The following is an 18189-nucleotide window of genomic DNA, read 5'->3' on the forward strand; positions in this document are numbered from 1 at the left end:
CCGAGTCATTATTTGCTAGGAAAAATGAATCTATTACGTTAACTCGAAGCGTAAGAGATCGCATATGTAGCCCGGCCAACCAGCCAAATTTCCATGGCACTAAGGTAATTATCTGTATTTGGTGGGGTGAAAATAATAAATTTCAATTTTTGCTTATGTCTCATCCATTTGTTGGCCGATTTTCTTGATTCTGAATATCAATCTAGTTGGACTATAGCGTAGATATTGACGTACATACATATTAATCATGTATATAAGATATTTGGTGGCTTCAAAAAGTTGATTTCAATATACAGACGGACATGGATACGAGAATAATATCCATAGTAATATTTTACTGTAATCGGATAACGTTAACCCCTTCACCACCGGGGTCAAATGTTTTATAACGATTTAATAAAAAAGTTTTGGGAAAAGTTGTATTATCAAATTTAACTATCTCAACAATCTGCCAACTTTTTTTATGTAAATAAACCAAAAAATTTGGAAACCAAAACTTATTTAACCTTTAATTTATAGCCTTTTAAATGATGTTTCCTCTTTTGTAAAATCATTAATCTTTTCACAGTTAATTTTACAACTTTTAAATACAAATTATGTGGTTTGCACAGTAATTACACAGAATTCTATTTATAAACTTATAAAAACATAAAAACACCAAATTCAATTAACATAATTACAAAATTATCGAGCATGAGTTGAAAATTTGCAAATGTTCCTTAAAAAAAAAATAAAACAACAAAAAAAACTCCTGACTTAATCGCCTCACACCACTCTATATATAAATATTTTTCTAGAAATTACAAAAAATTTGGTGGAGCAGGAGAATAAACAAAAAAATATGTATTTGAAATATAACTTTAGGTTCTATAAATGATTTATGTTTAAAATTAATGTTAAAACAAATCATAAATAAAATAAACACACGTGTACTACTACATTTCGCTGTTGTTTTTGTTGCTGCTGATGATGATGAGGTTTGTTGTTTGTTCCTTTTCATGCAGATCTGGGAGTAGAGAATTTGTTATTGTTACGAGGAAACCTAATTGAAGAGTATCTTCTTCTTGTTCCCCCACTAAATACTTTTAGTTTTTTTTTTTAAATAAATAATGTAGGTATGTAGGTTTTAAATTTATTGTTTTATAAATTTAAAAAGAACACTGAGCACATATACTTTTAGCTTTTGTATTATCTCGCACAAATTCATGGACATTAAATTTGCCATCATCACCATTATCATAGCCACGATTCTTTAATTGTCTGTTAAAGAGAATAAGAACAGAAAAAGAAAATAAATGAAAAACTAATTCCAGGATTTTACAACCTCAAGCCGCCAGCAAACAGCAAAAACCAAAGATAGAAAATTAAATAAAAAGGAAAAATACCCACCTAGCAACTGTTTGAAATGCCAATTCCACATTTAATCCTGTTTTTGCAGAGGTTTCCATGAACGGTACATTGTGTTCACGTGCCAAACGTTCGCCATCCTCTCGTTTCACCTGCCTCTCACTGCTGCTACAATCTGATTTGTTGCCTACAGTAACAGAACGTTTAATTAATGTAATTTGTTGTTTATTGTGATATTTCACCTGACACCCCCCAGCCCCAACCCCTCACTACTATGATTCTTTGTTTGTTATATAAAGTGATTAATTGTGGGTTTGTATATATTTACCTATGAGTACTATGACTACGTCTTCTTGAGCACAATCTCGTATTTCGCACAACCAGGCCCGTATATTATCGTATGTGGTTTTATTGGTGACATCGTATAGTAAAAGTAAAGCTAAAATTGGAACAAAAAGATAAGAAGTTGAATTAAAATTTAAACATTTGAAACAACTTACAAAAATTATATTTAAATAATATTTAAAGAGCCTACAAACATAGAGGAATACACATAGAGCGGAAACTAGAAAAAAACTTAAACAATAAAATTTCTCAAAATAATCACACATATGAGTGTAGTTTTTGTTTTCACATAGATTTTTTACTAATACATTCTCACCACTGAGGTTTTTGACCACTGAGTTAGGTCTTTGACAGAAGAGTTTCCGATCTATGCCTATAAATTTGTTCAATAAATCATTGTTGAATTCACATTTAAAATTAAAACTTCAATTGTATGTTTATTGCTTATGTAATCCTAATATTACTAGTTTAATCCCAATTTTTAGGAGTGTAAATTTTTGTTTAATTTTAAGTCTTCATTCTATCATTATCTTTAGGCTTTGATTCCTTTTGTAACATTTCAGAATATTGGTAGTAGAACCAAAAAGTATCTATATACATTAGAGTGACAGCCGATTTTTTTTTAGATTTTAAAGAGTGCCGGGTGGAATATTGTGACACTAGGCCTAAAAGTTAAGTGCTGAAAATTTGGGTCAAATCGGACAACGATTTCTGGACGCGCATCGAGGTCAAAGTTCAGATATATGCTAAATTTTACTATTTATATGGAATAAATAGGTAAATCTCGTTAACTTTCTGCATTGTTTTCTAGAAATATGTAGATTTATTTATATTAATGAATATTACATTAAAAAAATTTTTTTGGAAATTGACCCTGTATCTCCTTTGGGTCAAAATGACCCAAAAACTGTATTATCGCCAAAAATCGGGAAAAATGCAAATTTTTCAGTTTTTATACCCTTCAGCTTCGTGAGAAGGGTATATATAAGTTTGTCATTCCGTTTGTAATTTCTACATTTTTCATTTCCGACCCTATAAAGTATATATATTCTGGATCCTTATAGATAGCGGAGTCGATTAAGCCATGTCCGTCTGTCTGTCTGTCTGTCTGTCTGTCTGTCTGTCTGTCCGTCTGTCTGTCTGTTGAAATCAATTTTCTGAAGGCCCCAGATATCTCCGGGATCCAAATCTTCAACAATTCTGTCAGACATACTTTCGAGAATTTTGCTATTTAAAATCAGCAAAATCCGTCCATAAATAACGGAGATATGAGCAAAAATCCGAGACAACCTCTGAAAATTTCATCAAAAAACACAATGTATTGCATGCTTTGACAAAAAAACAACAAAACGTATGTTTGGATGTGCAAGTTTTGTGTATTTTGTTTTTTTTTGTGTTTTGTTTCTTTTGGCGTTGTTGTTGTTTTTTATACAACTAAACGGTTGTTTGGTTGTGTGTTGGTTTTTTTTTACAAAAAAGCAACAAAACGTAGGCTTGGATGTGCAGGCTTTGCGTATTTTGTTTTTTTTGGTGTTTTGTTTCTTTTGGCGTTGTTGTTGTTTTTTATACAATTAAACGTATGTTTGGATGTGTGTTGGTTTCATTGGCTTGCGTATTTTGTTTTTTCTTTTGGTGTTTTGTTTCGTTTGGCATTGTTGTTGTTTTTTGTGTTCTTGATAAATTTAGGATGCTGTACGCTGAAAGTGGGCAATGTACATACATATATACTAATTATAAAAAATAATAATGCATCCACAACAAAGGTGAAGGGTATATAAGATTCGGCATAGCCGAATATAGCACTCTTACTTGTTTTTTTTTAAATTTTGCTACTAAAAAAATACTTTAGCAATTGAATGCAAAAGAATCGAAATGTGTACGTAATTATCGTTGTAATGAAATATAAATGACAAAATTTGGTTAAAAAATTATAAAGTTATTACAAATTCGCTAGACCATTAACGTGTCTCAGGCCACTTGAACAAGAAATTTAGGAAAAAAAAATAACATATTTCGAGAAAAATTAAAATAAAAGCTAATTTTTATTTAAAATATATCCGTATTTACTTGTGTATGAGTTTTTGTCTTCGTAGGATACCGTTAACCTATTCGCAGGTATGGCCAAAAAAAAATATTTTTTTCAACGGCTGTTTCGAATCTCCATTTTCAAATTTTTAAAAATTCTGTTAAACAAATTTCAGAATTTTTCGATCATCACATTGGGATTTATTGAGATCATAATAGGGAATAAAAATATGAAAAAACTATGTCAATACCTGTTACAGTTTTTCCGTACCTGCGATTTAAATTTTGCGATTTTCAAGAAAAACTATTTGTTCATATTTTGGTAAAATTTAGCATATATTTGAACTTTGACCTCAATGCGCGTCCAGAAATCGTTGTCCGATTTGGCCCAAATTTTCAGCACTTCACTTTTAGGCCTAGTGTCACAATATTCCACCCGGCACTCTTCAAAATTTTAACAACAATTTTTTTCCATACAATTGATTGTCACTCTAATATACATATATCCTGGATCCTCCTAAGATTCTAAGACGATCTAGATAAGTCCGTCAGTCTGTCTTTCTGTTTAAAACACAATAGGGCCCATACGAACGGTGGTTGAAATTTTCCACAAATACACAAATTAGTTCTAAGTACTCTGGAAGAATACTGTATGGCGAAAATCGTGCAGTTGTCTCCAGTCCCAATACAAGGTCCCCCTCAGAAAATGACTTGAACATTTTTTAATGTCAAATGAACCTAAATCTTTCTACCAAATTTTGTGAGGAGCGGTCTATAATTAACCAATATTTTATTGTCAATAAATAATTTATATATTGGGTGTATGATTTAAAAATGCGGGATATTTTTAAAAAGTTTAGCTTTTATTTTGAAACATTTGTACAACATAAATTTATTCAAAATATTGGCCATTGTTAGCTATGACCTTTGCTATGAACTTTCCAACCACTTCATTCTAAATACTTTTAAACAGGTATTGCAACATGTGGCGGAGCGTTGCATATTCTAGACGTTTTTCGGCACAGGTTCCCTGTGATGGTATGGACATATTTCAGCAGCTCATAAAAGATATAACCCTTTTTAATATCATCAAATACAGAGAACTACATTAGCGCCATGGATATCGGCTTTGGTGTCTATTCGGCTGGGTGGTCCAGCTTCACATACGATCTCTTACGCTTCGGGTTATTGTTATGGGTGCATTTTATGATTCGGTGATTTTCTTTTATAGCATTCAAGCAGCATTTCGGATATGCAGAATCGTGTTTCAAGGTCTCCCGTCTTCAATTCATATGGTACCCAATATCCCAGCTTTTGGATGAATCCTGCTGCTCGCAAACGTTTTTAAATTGCTGTTTGAGTAGCTCCCAATGAATTTGCAAGCTGAGTTTTACAATAATCTTCATGGAATAATGCCTCAAATTCTTTGTCTTTAAACATGTTTGGCTAGCTGGATCTTTGTCTTCCGTGTCAAAATCATCACTTCTGAACCGCACAACTGCATCTCTCGCACGTTGAAAGTGCTGGAACACATTCACCATAAGTTTTGGTGCGCAATCGGTGTGATTCAGCGGCACTTTTTTCCAAATTAAAGAAGTAAAGCGAAACTTCCCGCATATGACGATTCGTTGGTACAAAATTCGACATTTTCGACTTTGTGGTTTACACTATAATGTTCAATAACTAAGTGAGAAAATATGACAGATACGGAAGTTTTATGCTTTGGCCATATTTTTCTACTGTTGAAAAGCAAGGATAGGTTCTATTCCAACAAAAGTAAACAGTAAAATTTATAATGATTTACTTAAGAAGCTCTCAACTCATTTATTGATGAAGATTGCATGTTTCAAAATAATGCAAGTCGCGGTTATTTGAACATAATATTCCTTGGATGGACTAGCCGGCTTGCAGACTGGATTTGAATGCAATGGAGAATTTGTGAGGATACAAGGAAGTGTTCTTGGACCTACCCTCTATTTAATTTACACCTCCGACTTGTCTACGTGCGATAGATTAACTATTTCTACATTTGCTGATGATATCGCTATTATTATCTCGCATGAAAACCCACATCCCAGCATCTAGACAACTGTATGTTTACCTGATATGTCTGAAGAAATGGTTCACAGAGAAAACAGATTCGTGATAGCAACCGAATTTGTTGCCAATCGAATGATTCGGTTACACACATAGAATTTTTCGGTTTTAACAACAGAAAGTTAGTTGATAAAGAAGAATTTCGGTTTAAGCAACCAAAATTTTGTTACCCCTTCTAAAATGTTGTAGCCACAACTGTAAAATTCGTTTACTAAGGTAGAATCATTCGATTGGCAACAAATTCGGTTGCTATCACGAATCTGTTTTCTCTGTGTTGAAAAGCTGGTGAGGAGGGGAAATTGTCCACCTGTCACACTTAACAGATAACGATAATTGGCGTCGTCATATAGAAACAAAGAGACTTCAGATGAAGTTAAAAACCTATAGCCTTAACTGGTTAATCAGTAGCCAATCAAAATTAAGCATTGACTATAAAGTCATCCTGAATAAAAGCGTTTTATAACTAATTTGGGCATATGAAATCCAACTGTTGGGGAACGGCGAGCCCAATTGAAAATTCTAAGGACCACGATGTTTGCACCATGGTACATAAGATATGAGAACATACACAGGGATTTGGAAGTACCACTAGTGAAGGATGAGTTTAAGAAAGTCCGTGATAAATATATTGTCACCCGAATCGGCTTTATATACTTCTCGCACATACCCAAACACGCTCAAGGCTTTGTATGGCCGATCTATCACCCCGCTGAGATGAGGCCCATTTGCCCCTCAATGTTCTCGGAAGAGAACATTGAGGTGAATATTAAAAAGGTGAATATTAAATTTGAGGTGAATATTAAAAAGGATTACTGTACGAATTACGAAGAAGTTGTTCTAGCATTGATGTAAGTTACCGCTACAGTAATAATTAAGGCTACTAAGTAATGCATACTGAAATGAATTTTTTCTATAGGGAATCACTTTAAAGAGGCTGAAATGTTTCTTAGGCATCATTAATGTACTTACCATGAGCATCTCTGTAGTAGGCATGAGTAACACTACGAAAACGTTCCTGGCCAGCTGTATCCCAAATTTGTAATTTAACCCTTGTGCCATCGACCACCACCACTTTATTCTAAGAGATAAAATTAAAGTTTCATATATTAATTACAATAATTAGTGATTAAGCTAAACAAAATGTAAAATTTACTCTGCTGCTGTAAAACGTTTTATTTGTGTATTTTGAAAAGTTTCATGAATATTATTAATACTTTTGTAGAAAAATAGTTAAGATAATTTATAATAATCAATATTTTAAAAGATGATAAACACATACATTAAATAGTTCAAGTTAATAAACATTTTACTCGTAATATAGCTGGAGTATATAAAAGGGATATTTTTAAGTTTGTATACTTACACATTGTCAAGTAGGTTTATGTACATATATATACACTTATGTATAATATTTTATAAAAATAAATTAACCATACTCATAATAAATAAACAACATAAGATACATGCCATACATCCATCAATAAGTAATTATTTACACATATACACGAGATACGAGAGCAGACTAAAAATTCTTTCAAAATCTCAAGTTTTACAAGTAGTAATTGTGAAGCTTGTAGACAGTATTTTTCACTAATGGATAATTTACTACAAATTATATAATTTTTGGTCAATTGGAACTTATGTATTTGTAAAGCAAATAAGATAATTGATTACTTTATACATTACAGGTAATCTAATGTGAAGTCAATTGCCTCTTTATAACTTACTTAATGCCACTTTGTAATCTGCAGTGTAGTCAACATTTTACTCATTACAAAGTATATATTGCTATTTTACTGTTCGTTGTTAGACCAATCTTTAGTCATCACGGAAGTTAAATTGTATTTACAAATAATAAAAGTGACTTTGAAAATATTGTTACGAAATTGTACTTAAATTCAAATATAACGATTTTAACGGCTGATTGAAAAGTAGCATAATGCTTTCAAATAGCAGTGCTGTAATAGCAAACTGTAACATATCTGTGGGCATTATTAACATTGAATAAAAGCTTTCAGTTGACCATTGATCGTAAGTTGGCAACGCTGTTTGCTGCGACCGTATATTCGAATTCGAATACTCAGTTAAGGAACACTGTAGAAAGTATACCACAGATGGCGTATGTATTAGAAATCTCTAGACAGTTAAAGAGCAATCTAGAGTGCAGATGGCAGTGTTATAAATAGTGGCAGAGGTTGCAGTCGTTAGTGAGTTTATCAGAGACGCTATTCGAATAAACATCAACTGAGTGCCTTAAAGTGTGCTGTGTTTTTCAAGTGAATTCGTATACATTATAAAGTGTGTCTGTATTTCTGCGAATTTATAAACGTGTATAAAAAACATTGAGTGACTATTTAATTCTGTTGTTGTACATTTTTAATAAATAAAGAGTTGTTACAATTTTTAAACTACTAAACGGCTTTTATTTGCAATCAAAAGTATCCGGTTTATTTAAAGGAAATAAACCAACGTTTTGAAAAGGTTAAAACGTAACAATATGTAATTTTACTTGTATTATATTACAGCTGGTATATGGATTTTTTCACATATCTGTCAAAGGAAAGATATCTAACTTGTGAAAGATCTTTTAATGCTATGTCTAAATTCTCCTGACAGTACAAAAAACTTTAATTTTTTTTTTAAATATTGACAAATATAAATTTCATATAAATCAATCTTGTTCGAATTTTATTTGAATGTTTCGAAGCAGATTTTCTTTCCGATCTGATGTAAGGTAATGTTGAAGACAATCATAATATGGATATCACAATAAGCGTAATTGGCTAAGCTTTTCATTGTTAATATCTTTACGTTTTTACCTTTTAAATACGGTGGTTTATTTCCTTTAAATAAACCGTATTCCTTTAATTGCAAATAAAAGCGATCAGTAATTTAATTTTGCTTCCAAAATGTCGAGATTTTTGTGCCAACAAAACGTCATATGCGGGAAGTTTTGCTTTACTTCTTTAATTAGAAAAAAAGTGCCGCTGAAGCACACCGATTGCTCACCGAAGCTTATGATGAATGCGTTTCATCGGCTTCAACGTGCGAGAGATGGTTTGTGCGGTTCAAAAGTTTAAAGACCAAGAATTTGAGGCATTACTCAATGAAGATTGTTGTCAGACTCAACAAGAGCTTGCAAAATCATTGGGAGCTACGCAATCAGCAATTTCTAAACGTTTGCAAGCAGCAGCATTATTCCAGGGAAATTGGTTACCATACGAATTGAAGCTGAGATACCTTGAAAGGCGATTTTGTATGTCTGAAATGCTGCTTGAACGCTATATAAGAGAATAATTTTTTCACCGAATCATTACTTGCGATGAAAAATGGATCCATTACGATTACCCGAAGTGTAAGCGGTCGTACCTTTAGAATTACATTTTTATCCTTTAACCCGGCTCACCAAATACTGCACCCAATACAACATTTTTGTGAAACGGTATCTTAGAATGAATTAAACTTTAATTTTATTTGGAAATATCCTCAACCATTTATTTGGGCCACCCAGAGAAAAAATATATTTAGAGTATTCTTTAACCATTTGAAAATTTGTAGAAGTTTTTGGACAATATTATGGCCATTGTAATTATTTATATGATTGCGGTAACCATAATATGATAAAAATGACTTTAGATCAATTACCAGAAAGACTCTTTGTAATCGATGTATGGTCTATTGACTTCCGTCTAGGCCAGTAACTAATTCTGTTACTGATGGGTTAATTTACTTGTTCGGGACAGTTTCCCAAAAATGATGGGGTGTTAGTGGAGCAGACTGTGAGACGTGTTCAGACCGTAGTTTTTAAATGCTGGAATTAAGATTTCTTTATTCATAAGTGGAATTCTGTGGTTTAGTTAAGAATGGTACCACAACCGGAGGTATGGTAAAGTAAGTGGATATAACTGCCAATTTAACCCTACCCAACCATTATCATTTACTTCTTTCAAATTTGTTAAAATAAAAGTAACTATTTACATGGTTGTAGTAGCCATAATATGGTTAATATACGATTCACATAATTGTATCAACCATATGTTTGTGACAACCATTCTTATGATAAAGGACATACCATATTATGTTATATCATAATCTTATGGATATCATAATCTGAGAACAACATATTGTTACGAAATTGTACTTGAATTCAAATATAACGATTTTAAGGGCTGATTTAAAAGTAGCACAATGCTTTCAAATAACAGTGCTGTAATGGCAAACTGTAACATATCTGTGGGCATTATTAAATAAAAGCTTTCAGTTGACCATTGATCGTAAGTTGGCAACGCTGTATTCGAATTCGAATATTCAGTTAAAGAACATTGTAGAAAGTACACCACAGATGGCGTATGTATTAGTAAGATCTAGAATATTCGAACTTTGACAGTTAAAGAGCAATCTAGAGTGCAGATGGCAGTGTTATAAATAGTGGCAGAGGTTGCAGTCATTAGTGAGTTTATCAGAGACGCTATTTGAATAAACATCAACTGAGTGCCTTAAAGTGTATACATTATAAAGTGTCTGTATTTCTGAGAATTTATAAACGTGTATAAAAAAAGCATTGAGTGATTATATAATTCTATTGTTGTACATTTTAAAGAAATAAAGAGTTGTTATAATTTTCAAACTACTAAACGGCTTTTATTTGCAATCAAAAGTATACGGTTTATTTAAAGGAAATAAACCAAACGTTTTGAAAAGGTTAAAACGTAACAATATTATGATATAATGATTCATCATATAAATGGTTGTCACAAACATATACTTGTTTACTGTAACCATATATATGGTTGATACAATCATGTTAATAGTAAATTAACCATAGTATTGTTACCACAATCATGTAAACAGTTACTGTGACTATAATATTGTTAAAAAACTTGTAACAATGTTGAAATAGTTCAGTAAACATGCACAATTATATTTTTTTCTCTGGGTGTATGATTTTTTTATTGTTAATGAAAACTTATTAACACCTGCCCTCGTATATACACAAATACTTAATAAAATAGACTTAAAAAATATAAAAATTTTATTTTTTGTAACAAAAAAAAAAGAAGAAATATGACAAACATTGTCTGTCTACCCTGGTTTCACTCTCTCTCTCTCAAACTCACACACATCCATAACTACATTAACACACAGCCATATTGGCATGTTTCCGTTTCCTAAACATCATTATCATCATCATCGTCGTCGTGTACACATGACATGGTTTATACTTGTTTTTGGTATATAATTGATATGACATGATAAATGCACATAAATACATATTTGTATATTGTACAGCTACGAGTATATTTATAAACTCTGCTTGTATTTATGTATCTTTTTTTTTATTATTTTTTCGGTATAGATTAATAACGAATATTCATAAATAAACATCATAATAAAGTCAATATGTACTAGAACACAACTCATATTTATGAGCATCAAAGTCATTTTAGAGTTTAATAAATTCAATAAATATCAATTTTAGTTGTTTATTGGTTTTCATTGTTTTGTTTTTTTTTTTTACATAAATGTTAGAATTTTATTATTATTAGTTAGTGAAAAGAAAAGACACATAAATATTTCTACTTTAATGCTGCATAATTGAATTGTGTCTCTAAAACTTGATTGGGTTAATTAAAAATTTCGTGATATTTATATTTTTGCCTTGAAAATTATAAATGGTTTCGGTTAGCAAAGATGTCAGGTGAATGAGGGGTGTCGGTGAAGCCTTAGGAGTTGTTATAAATTTAGCATATCATCATGTCTGAGTCGTAGCACATCTTCTGCTCTTGGTGAATTTGTGGCCAATATTAATAAATAAAAAAGTGTGTTATAAACATTGATGTTTTAATTATCACAGGTTTTGTTTACAGTCTACTAATTTTACTGTCATTGGAAATATGATGTTAGCGAGAGAAATTAAAATTAGTTAACGTTTTTTTGCTTACTTATTTGTGAATTTAAATCAGCCTCTTTTCGGCTGGATACCTTTAATTTTTCTGACCTTTTAGCCATGAACCAAATTTGTAGCATTTCTTCAAAAAATCACAAGTTTGTAATGTCGATGTAATAGATGTGAACGAAGAATATATTAAATTGATTTATTTGGAAGTTGAGAAAAAAAGCATCCCAAGAACTGCAAAATATTCACTTACTGCTTCTACTGAAGTGTTAAAAATGCGATTTGCCAAAAAGTTCTTCAGAAATTAGGTTTAGTAAAAATGGCGCATTAAACATGTGAAGCAGTTTTGATTCTTTGGGGTTCAGGTTTGGACCTGGCGGCATTATTGGACCAAACTTCTCAGAAAATGAGGCTAGTCAAGTAGTTACTGTTACTGGTGTTCGATATTGAACCTGACAAAATTGAATTGTTTATTAAAAACAAGTAAGAGAGCTGTGCCGAATCTTATATACCCTTCACCTAATTATACTTTAAAATAAATTTTTTTAAATATTTTTAGGTAAACAAAATTTAATTTGTTTTCAAATTTTTTTTTTGAAATTGTTTTTTAATTTTTTTTAAAAAAAGTTTTTTTTTTTGGAAAAAAAATGTATGACAAAAAAAATTTGTTCATGAAAAAAAAATTCGGGTTACAAAATATTTTTCCCGATTTTGACCCATTGTAGGTCCAACTTACTATAGCCTTATCTACATCGTTGCAATGGACTTTGAAATATCTATCATTAGATTTCCATATTGTCTATATTAATAACTTAGTAATCCAGATTTAGATCAAAAATAGGTCAAAAATCGAGGTTGTCCCGGTTTTTTGCTCATATCTCCGTTATTTATGGACCGATTTTGCTGATTTTAAATAGCAAACTTCTCGAAAGCATGTCTGACAGAATTATTGAAGATTTGGATCCCGAAGATATCTGGGGTCTTCAGAAAATTGATTTCAACAGACGACAGACGGACATGGCTTAATCGACTCCGCTATCTATAAGGATCCAGAATATATATACTTTATAGGGTCGGAAATGAAAAATGTAGAAATTACAAACGGAATGACAAACTTATATATACCCTTCTCACGAAGCTGAAGGGTATAATAACGCCCACAGTTTTGATTCTTCAAGAAAAATCATTCTTAGCGATGAAGAGCATTTTCATCTTGATGTAAAAATTGTCGTATTTGGAGATCAGGTTCGAAAACCTCTTCGAAAATGAGGCTGGTCAAGTAGTTACTCTTAATGGTGTTCGATATTGAACCTGACTTAATTGGATGATATGGATGTGGTTTTAACAAGACGGTGCTACAGTCCGTAAAACAATTAATTTGTGTATGGTCGTGTTCTCATCAAGTTTTTGTGATCTGCATAGGGCCCCTTGATCGTATGATTTAATACCATTGGATTTATATTTTAAGTCAAAAGTCTATGTCAGATACAATTAACGCTATAATGAAGCATCATAAATCTCCGTAAGTTATACATATAAGGAAATCTGAAAGTTGATTTCAACAGACATCATTGACTTCCCGCCTAAAAGGCATTTCAAATGAATATTGAGAAATTACAAACAGATCGTCACTCATGGTGAAAGGAATAAAAACAAGTAGATAAATAAGACTCAATTGGCTGCATTTGCTCGAAAACATAAACTGCCCAGTAAATATTTTTTGAATTATGGTAATGTCAACCAGTTACCACATACATTATTTTGTAATGGGTGGTCATTACTCAATACCAGTCGAAGCCATTCATTTATATATTTATGCTAAAATCATTGTTAACTGAAGTTAAAATAATTCGTACATGAAACAGTGAATAAGCAGCTAGACTTTCAAACACAAAAAAAACAATCGAGCATGCTGGTTCGATTCCCACACAAGGCCATTTTTTTCTGTTTTTAGCGACATATTCTTGGGGTGAATGTAAATACATATACTTCGAGTATATTTATAAGTGAAACGCATGAATTTTTTTAAATCGTGAACTTTCTAGTTTACTATCTATATAAATAGAGTTTTTGCTGGATGATTGTGAAAGCTTAAAACATTCTCCAAATTCCATAATTTTTATGTAAACCATATGCAATCTTAGCCCTTTGACGAGGAATGGGACACATATGTCCCATTTGCTTTTTTCGTCATTACAGCCACAATTGTATTCTTTAGTATTCGTGTTAGCACTAAGGTTATGTTGTTTCAATTGGGCTTAAGGGCTTCTTCTAAGCCAGAAATTTTTATTATTTTTGGAAAATTTTAGTTTTCTTATATCTCGAGTTCTAATTGATACTGTCGGATAAACTTTTAGTACCAATGTACCAATGCCTTATGTAAATTTATTGACCAACGCATTTTGAATCGGTTCTATACACAGAGAATACGGATTCGTGATAGCAACCGAATTTGTTGCTAATCGAATGATTCGGTTGTACACATATAATTTGTCGGTTCTATCAACAGAAAGACAGTTGCCAAAGAAGAATTTCGATTAAAGCAACCAAACTTTTGTTATCCCTTTTAAAATTCTATAGCCACAACTGTAAAATTCGGTCACTAAGGTAGAATCATTCGGTTGGCAACAAATTCGGTTGCTATCACGAATCTGTTTTCTCTGTGTACTTTTCCGGGGGGAATTGAAAATATGATGGGATTCAGTAAAAATCCCATCGAAAAATCCCATTGATGGGATTAAGTAAAAAACATTAAAAAAAACACAAAATATTGATTTAAAATTAGGAGATCCTGTAAATAGTTCATAAAATCTTAATCAAAATCGAACTTAGTTGTGATAAAATTCAAAACAATTTCTGTTCCAGTAAAGCACATTGGTTTTTTACATGCGAAACAATTTGAGTTTGTTCGACTATCAATTCAGTTCTTTTTCCTGACTCCTGCATTCTATCTTGTTTGATAATGTCCAGCTACATCCATCAAAAACACACGAATATAAAATCTCATCTTCGATTAATCATAAGTTTATATATTAATATATGGATTATTGGAAATGTTATCGAAATATAACATTTTCTAGGTCTGCTGTCATATCTTGAACCATGGATTCGCCAATGTCAACCTCTCTATATGACTTTTTGCCTGTGTGTATATCAGTTTTATATAAATAACCAATTTAAACTCGTAATACTGCGGCCCTTAAATTTTACCATATGCTCGTCTGTAGACTGATAATGATTTGCCTTCGGTCAAAGTTTTTCCAAATGCTGAGTTGAAATTATTTATTACTGGTTGTATTTTGAAGACTCAATGGTATAATGGGTCGACTTCTTATCTGTTCAGCATTATTAGCAAAATGTAAGCTTGAAAGAATATTTTCAAAACTGTCTCGAATCATAACCATGGACATAAACGGTATTGAATATATTCCATCGTAGACCAGTACAATCTTATTTCAGGCAATTTGTGGATACTCATTGCTTTCAATTTTTTTTTACTTATGGAATATATTATACCTTTCTGCTCACAAGAACGTTTCGTTTGGGGAATTATGTACTATATTAGTGTGTCGAACTCTCAAACTGTATTAAACACTTCTAAAATACCTTTGAGTTTAAAACATGTCGGTACATGCAATCAGGGTCGCTATAAGCTTTCGAAACGTAATTTTTATTGGCTTTTTTCCTCTGAAATTTAACTAAAAATTCTTTGGCTGCTTTAGGTTTGGAAACACCTTTTGCCATTGTTCGATTTTATTGGTTTTGCAATATAAATAAAGCAGTACTCTACTTTTTGAAACGAAAAAAAGCTTTTAATTGTTCAATGCATTTGTTTCCAAATGTTTACCTTTGACGACGAATGGGACGCATATGTCCCATGATTTTTCTCGTAGAAGGAGTAATAGTTTTTAAATTTTGACAACACTTTAGTCTCGTAATGTCGCCTTTCCGAGTAAGAATCCACCAAAAAAATTTTAAAAATTTCCAGCGGAAAATTCTTCGTCGTCCAAAAAGGGTTAGAGCAATTTATACGTCAATTGAAATATGTATGTAACTTGTGCAATATCTTGGTAAGTTTATTCTATTCCAGATGCTTTAGAAAATGTCTACGAAAACATGTGTTGAACACAAAGAAAAAAACAAAAACTACAATCTACACATGCAATATCTGTGTGTTTTCCTGGAATTATTCAATAAAATTGTGTCACTTGGCAACCAAGGCATCATCATTCATCATCACCATGAAATGTTCACATCTTGCATTAGAAACAATTTGCAATGCTTTTTGTATTCAGTTATTTTCTAAGTACATATGGGGTAACCTACATTGTGTATGGTTATTTATGCTAGTCGTAGTCAATTTGAGATCTTTAAAATTTAACCAGTAAAAGTTTTATACATTTTGTAAGAGAATAAATGATTTAAACATAAGAAAACCTGAATAAACCTACTTTGAATTAAGAACTTGCTTTAAAAATGTTAATATTGGTTCCCCTATATTGTCCTGTCACACCTTAGATAATAAATTTGCTATTTAAACCAGCTTAGGTTACCTAATTTTCCAAGTATTCCCATGTACGTCATCTGTATTTCTCAAAGTTTTCCTCGTTTAATGCTTTGGTATACAACACATGTCTAGAATAGTGAGGCAAGTAGGTGTTATCACGTGTTAGAAATTTAAATTTCATTGTCTGACTGAAAGCGTTGGCGATGATTTAACTTCATCTAAAGATATTTTGTTTAAATAATCTTTAAGTGATAGTTTGGTTGAAAACCCATTTTAGTTTAACTTTTATTAAACTTTGAAGTTTAAGGTCCAATAACAATAAAAACATTACTTAAAATTAGCGAACGAAGTTCTAGTTTAATTAAACTTTAAATTAAAATTATGTCCTTTTTGATAGTGCTAGCTATAAGTTAAGTTTTATTGTTAATGGGCCCTCAAATAACATACATTAACATTGATATGGTTTCGATTATCTTGAAAATCTTTAAAAACTCAAATTTGTTTACCAGAAAATAGATGATTCAAAAAAAAAAAAAAATTTATAAATCTTTAAACAATGCCATCTATTCCGGATTTCATAAATATGCAGATTGAAATTTAATTTAATAATAAAATTCAATGCTTTGGTAATTTCGGATTTTGAAATTGTTTACAAAAAACAAGTAAGAGAGCTATATTCGGCTGTGCCGAATCTTATATAACCTTCACCAAATTATACTTAAGAATATTTTTATTTAAACAAAATTAAAATTAGTTTTTTCCAAAGTTTTTTTTTTTAAATTTTACCCAAATTTATTTTTAAAAATTTTTTTAATTTTTAAAAAGATCTTTTTTGAAAAAAAAATTTTTTTGATGAAAAAAAATTCGAGTTAAAATTTTTTTTCCCGATTTTGACCCATTGTAGGTCCAATTTACTATAGCATTATATACGTCGTTGCAATGGACTTTGAAATATCTATCATTAGATATCCATATTGTCTATATTAATGACTTAGTAATCCACATACATATAGATCAAAAATAGGGCAAAAATCGAGGTTGTCCCGGTTTTTTCCTTATATCTCAGCCATTTATGGACCGATTTTGTCGATTTGAAATAGCAACCGGAAGAATTCTCTATATATTGATGTATGAATCATCAATGTAAGTTATTTGGGGGCTACGGAAAGTTGATTTCAACATACAGACGGACAGATGGACAGGGCTATATCGACTTCGCTATCTATAACGATCCAGAATATATATACTTTGTGGGGTCGCAAATCAAAAATTTAGAAATTACAAACCCTTGCCACTCATGGCGAAGTGTATAATAAAATGTTTATAAAAGTACTTTTTTCTTAAATATTTTTTATAAAAGTTCCAAAAAAGTACTTTTCCTAAATTTAAGTTTTTTTCCAACATTAAAGCGTTTTTATGATATTAAGTTTTATTTTTAATGCAATTTAAAAAAATACACATTTTTAAAAAAGTGGAAAAAAGTACGTAAATTCCACTTTTAAAACTGAAAGTGGCTTCATTCCGATAGAAATTTTCGTTTTACTTTTTGTGAAGAACCAAATTACGGAATTAATTCCACTTTCGATCGGAATGTAATTCAGTGACAGGCCTGATAAACATAATACGAATATTTTTTTATTATTTTTGTAATAGATAGCAAAGCATGAACTTAAAAAAATGTTGAAAAATTAAATTTTTTGAAGTTTTTAGCGATTTTGATCTTGAAGGTGAAGTTTTTTTTGATTTTATATGTTCAGAATTTCAGTTCTTTATGACAACAGCTACAAGTTTTCATCAGAGAGTAAATCAAAATTCCGAACGGTTTGCAAGATATGAGCCTGAGAAAATTATCCCTTTTTTTTGCAAAAATTACATCTTTGGGGACCCATAAAAAAGTGCATGACTTTGGGCAAAACTGGGAGACACGGGTCTGTTTTTTGGTCTTTTATCACGTAGTGGTGTCCGTATATGG

General features: G+C 31.2%; 1 protein-coding gene across 1 annotated transcript in view; it reads right to left on the reverse strand.

Annotated features, from left to right (window-relative positions):
* Positions 1-1125: 1125 nt before the first annotated feature.
* Positions 1126-18189, reverse strand: part of Rab26 (RAS oncogene family member Rab26) — a 128292-nt gene continuing 111228 nt past the window's right edge. Inside the window, exons 3-6 of the mRNA XM_065505176.1 lie at positions 6784-6892; positions 1676-1786; positions 1390-1534; positions 1126-1260 (exon numbers count right to left, since the gene is read on the reverse strand). Of these exons, the coding sequence (XP_065361248.1) occupies positions 1149-1260; positions 1390-1534; positions 1676-1786; positions 6784-6892 (477 nt within the window). The 3' untranslated portion in view covers positions 1126-1148. The remainder of the gene's footprint in view (positions 1261-1389; positions 1535-1675; positions 1787-6783; positions 6893-18189) is intronic.

Source organism: Calliphora vicina, chromosome 3 (assembly GCF_958450345.1).
Source record: "Calliphora vicina chromosome 3, idCalVici1.1, whole genome shotgun sequence".
Taxonomy (NCBI): Eukaryota; Metazoa; Arthropoda; class Insecta; order Diptera; family Calliphoridae; genus Calliphora; species Calliphora vicina.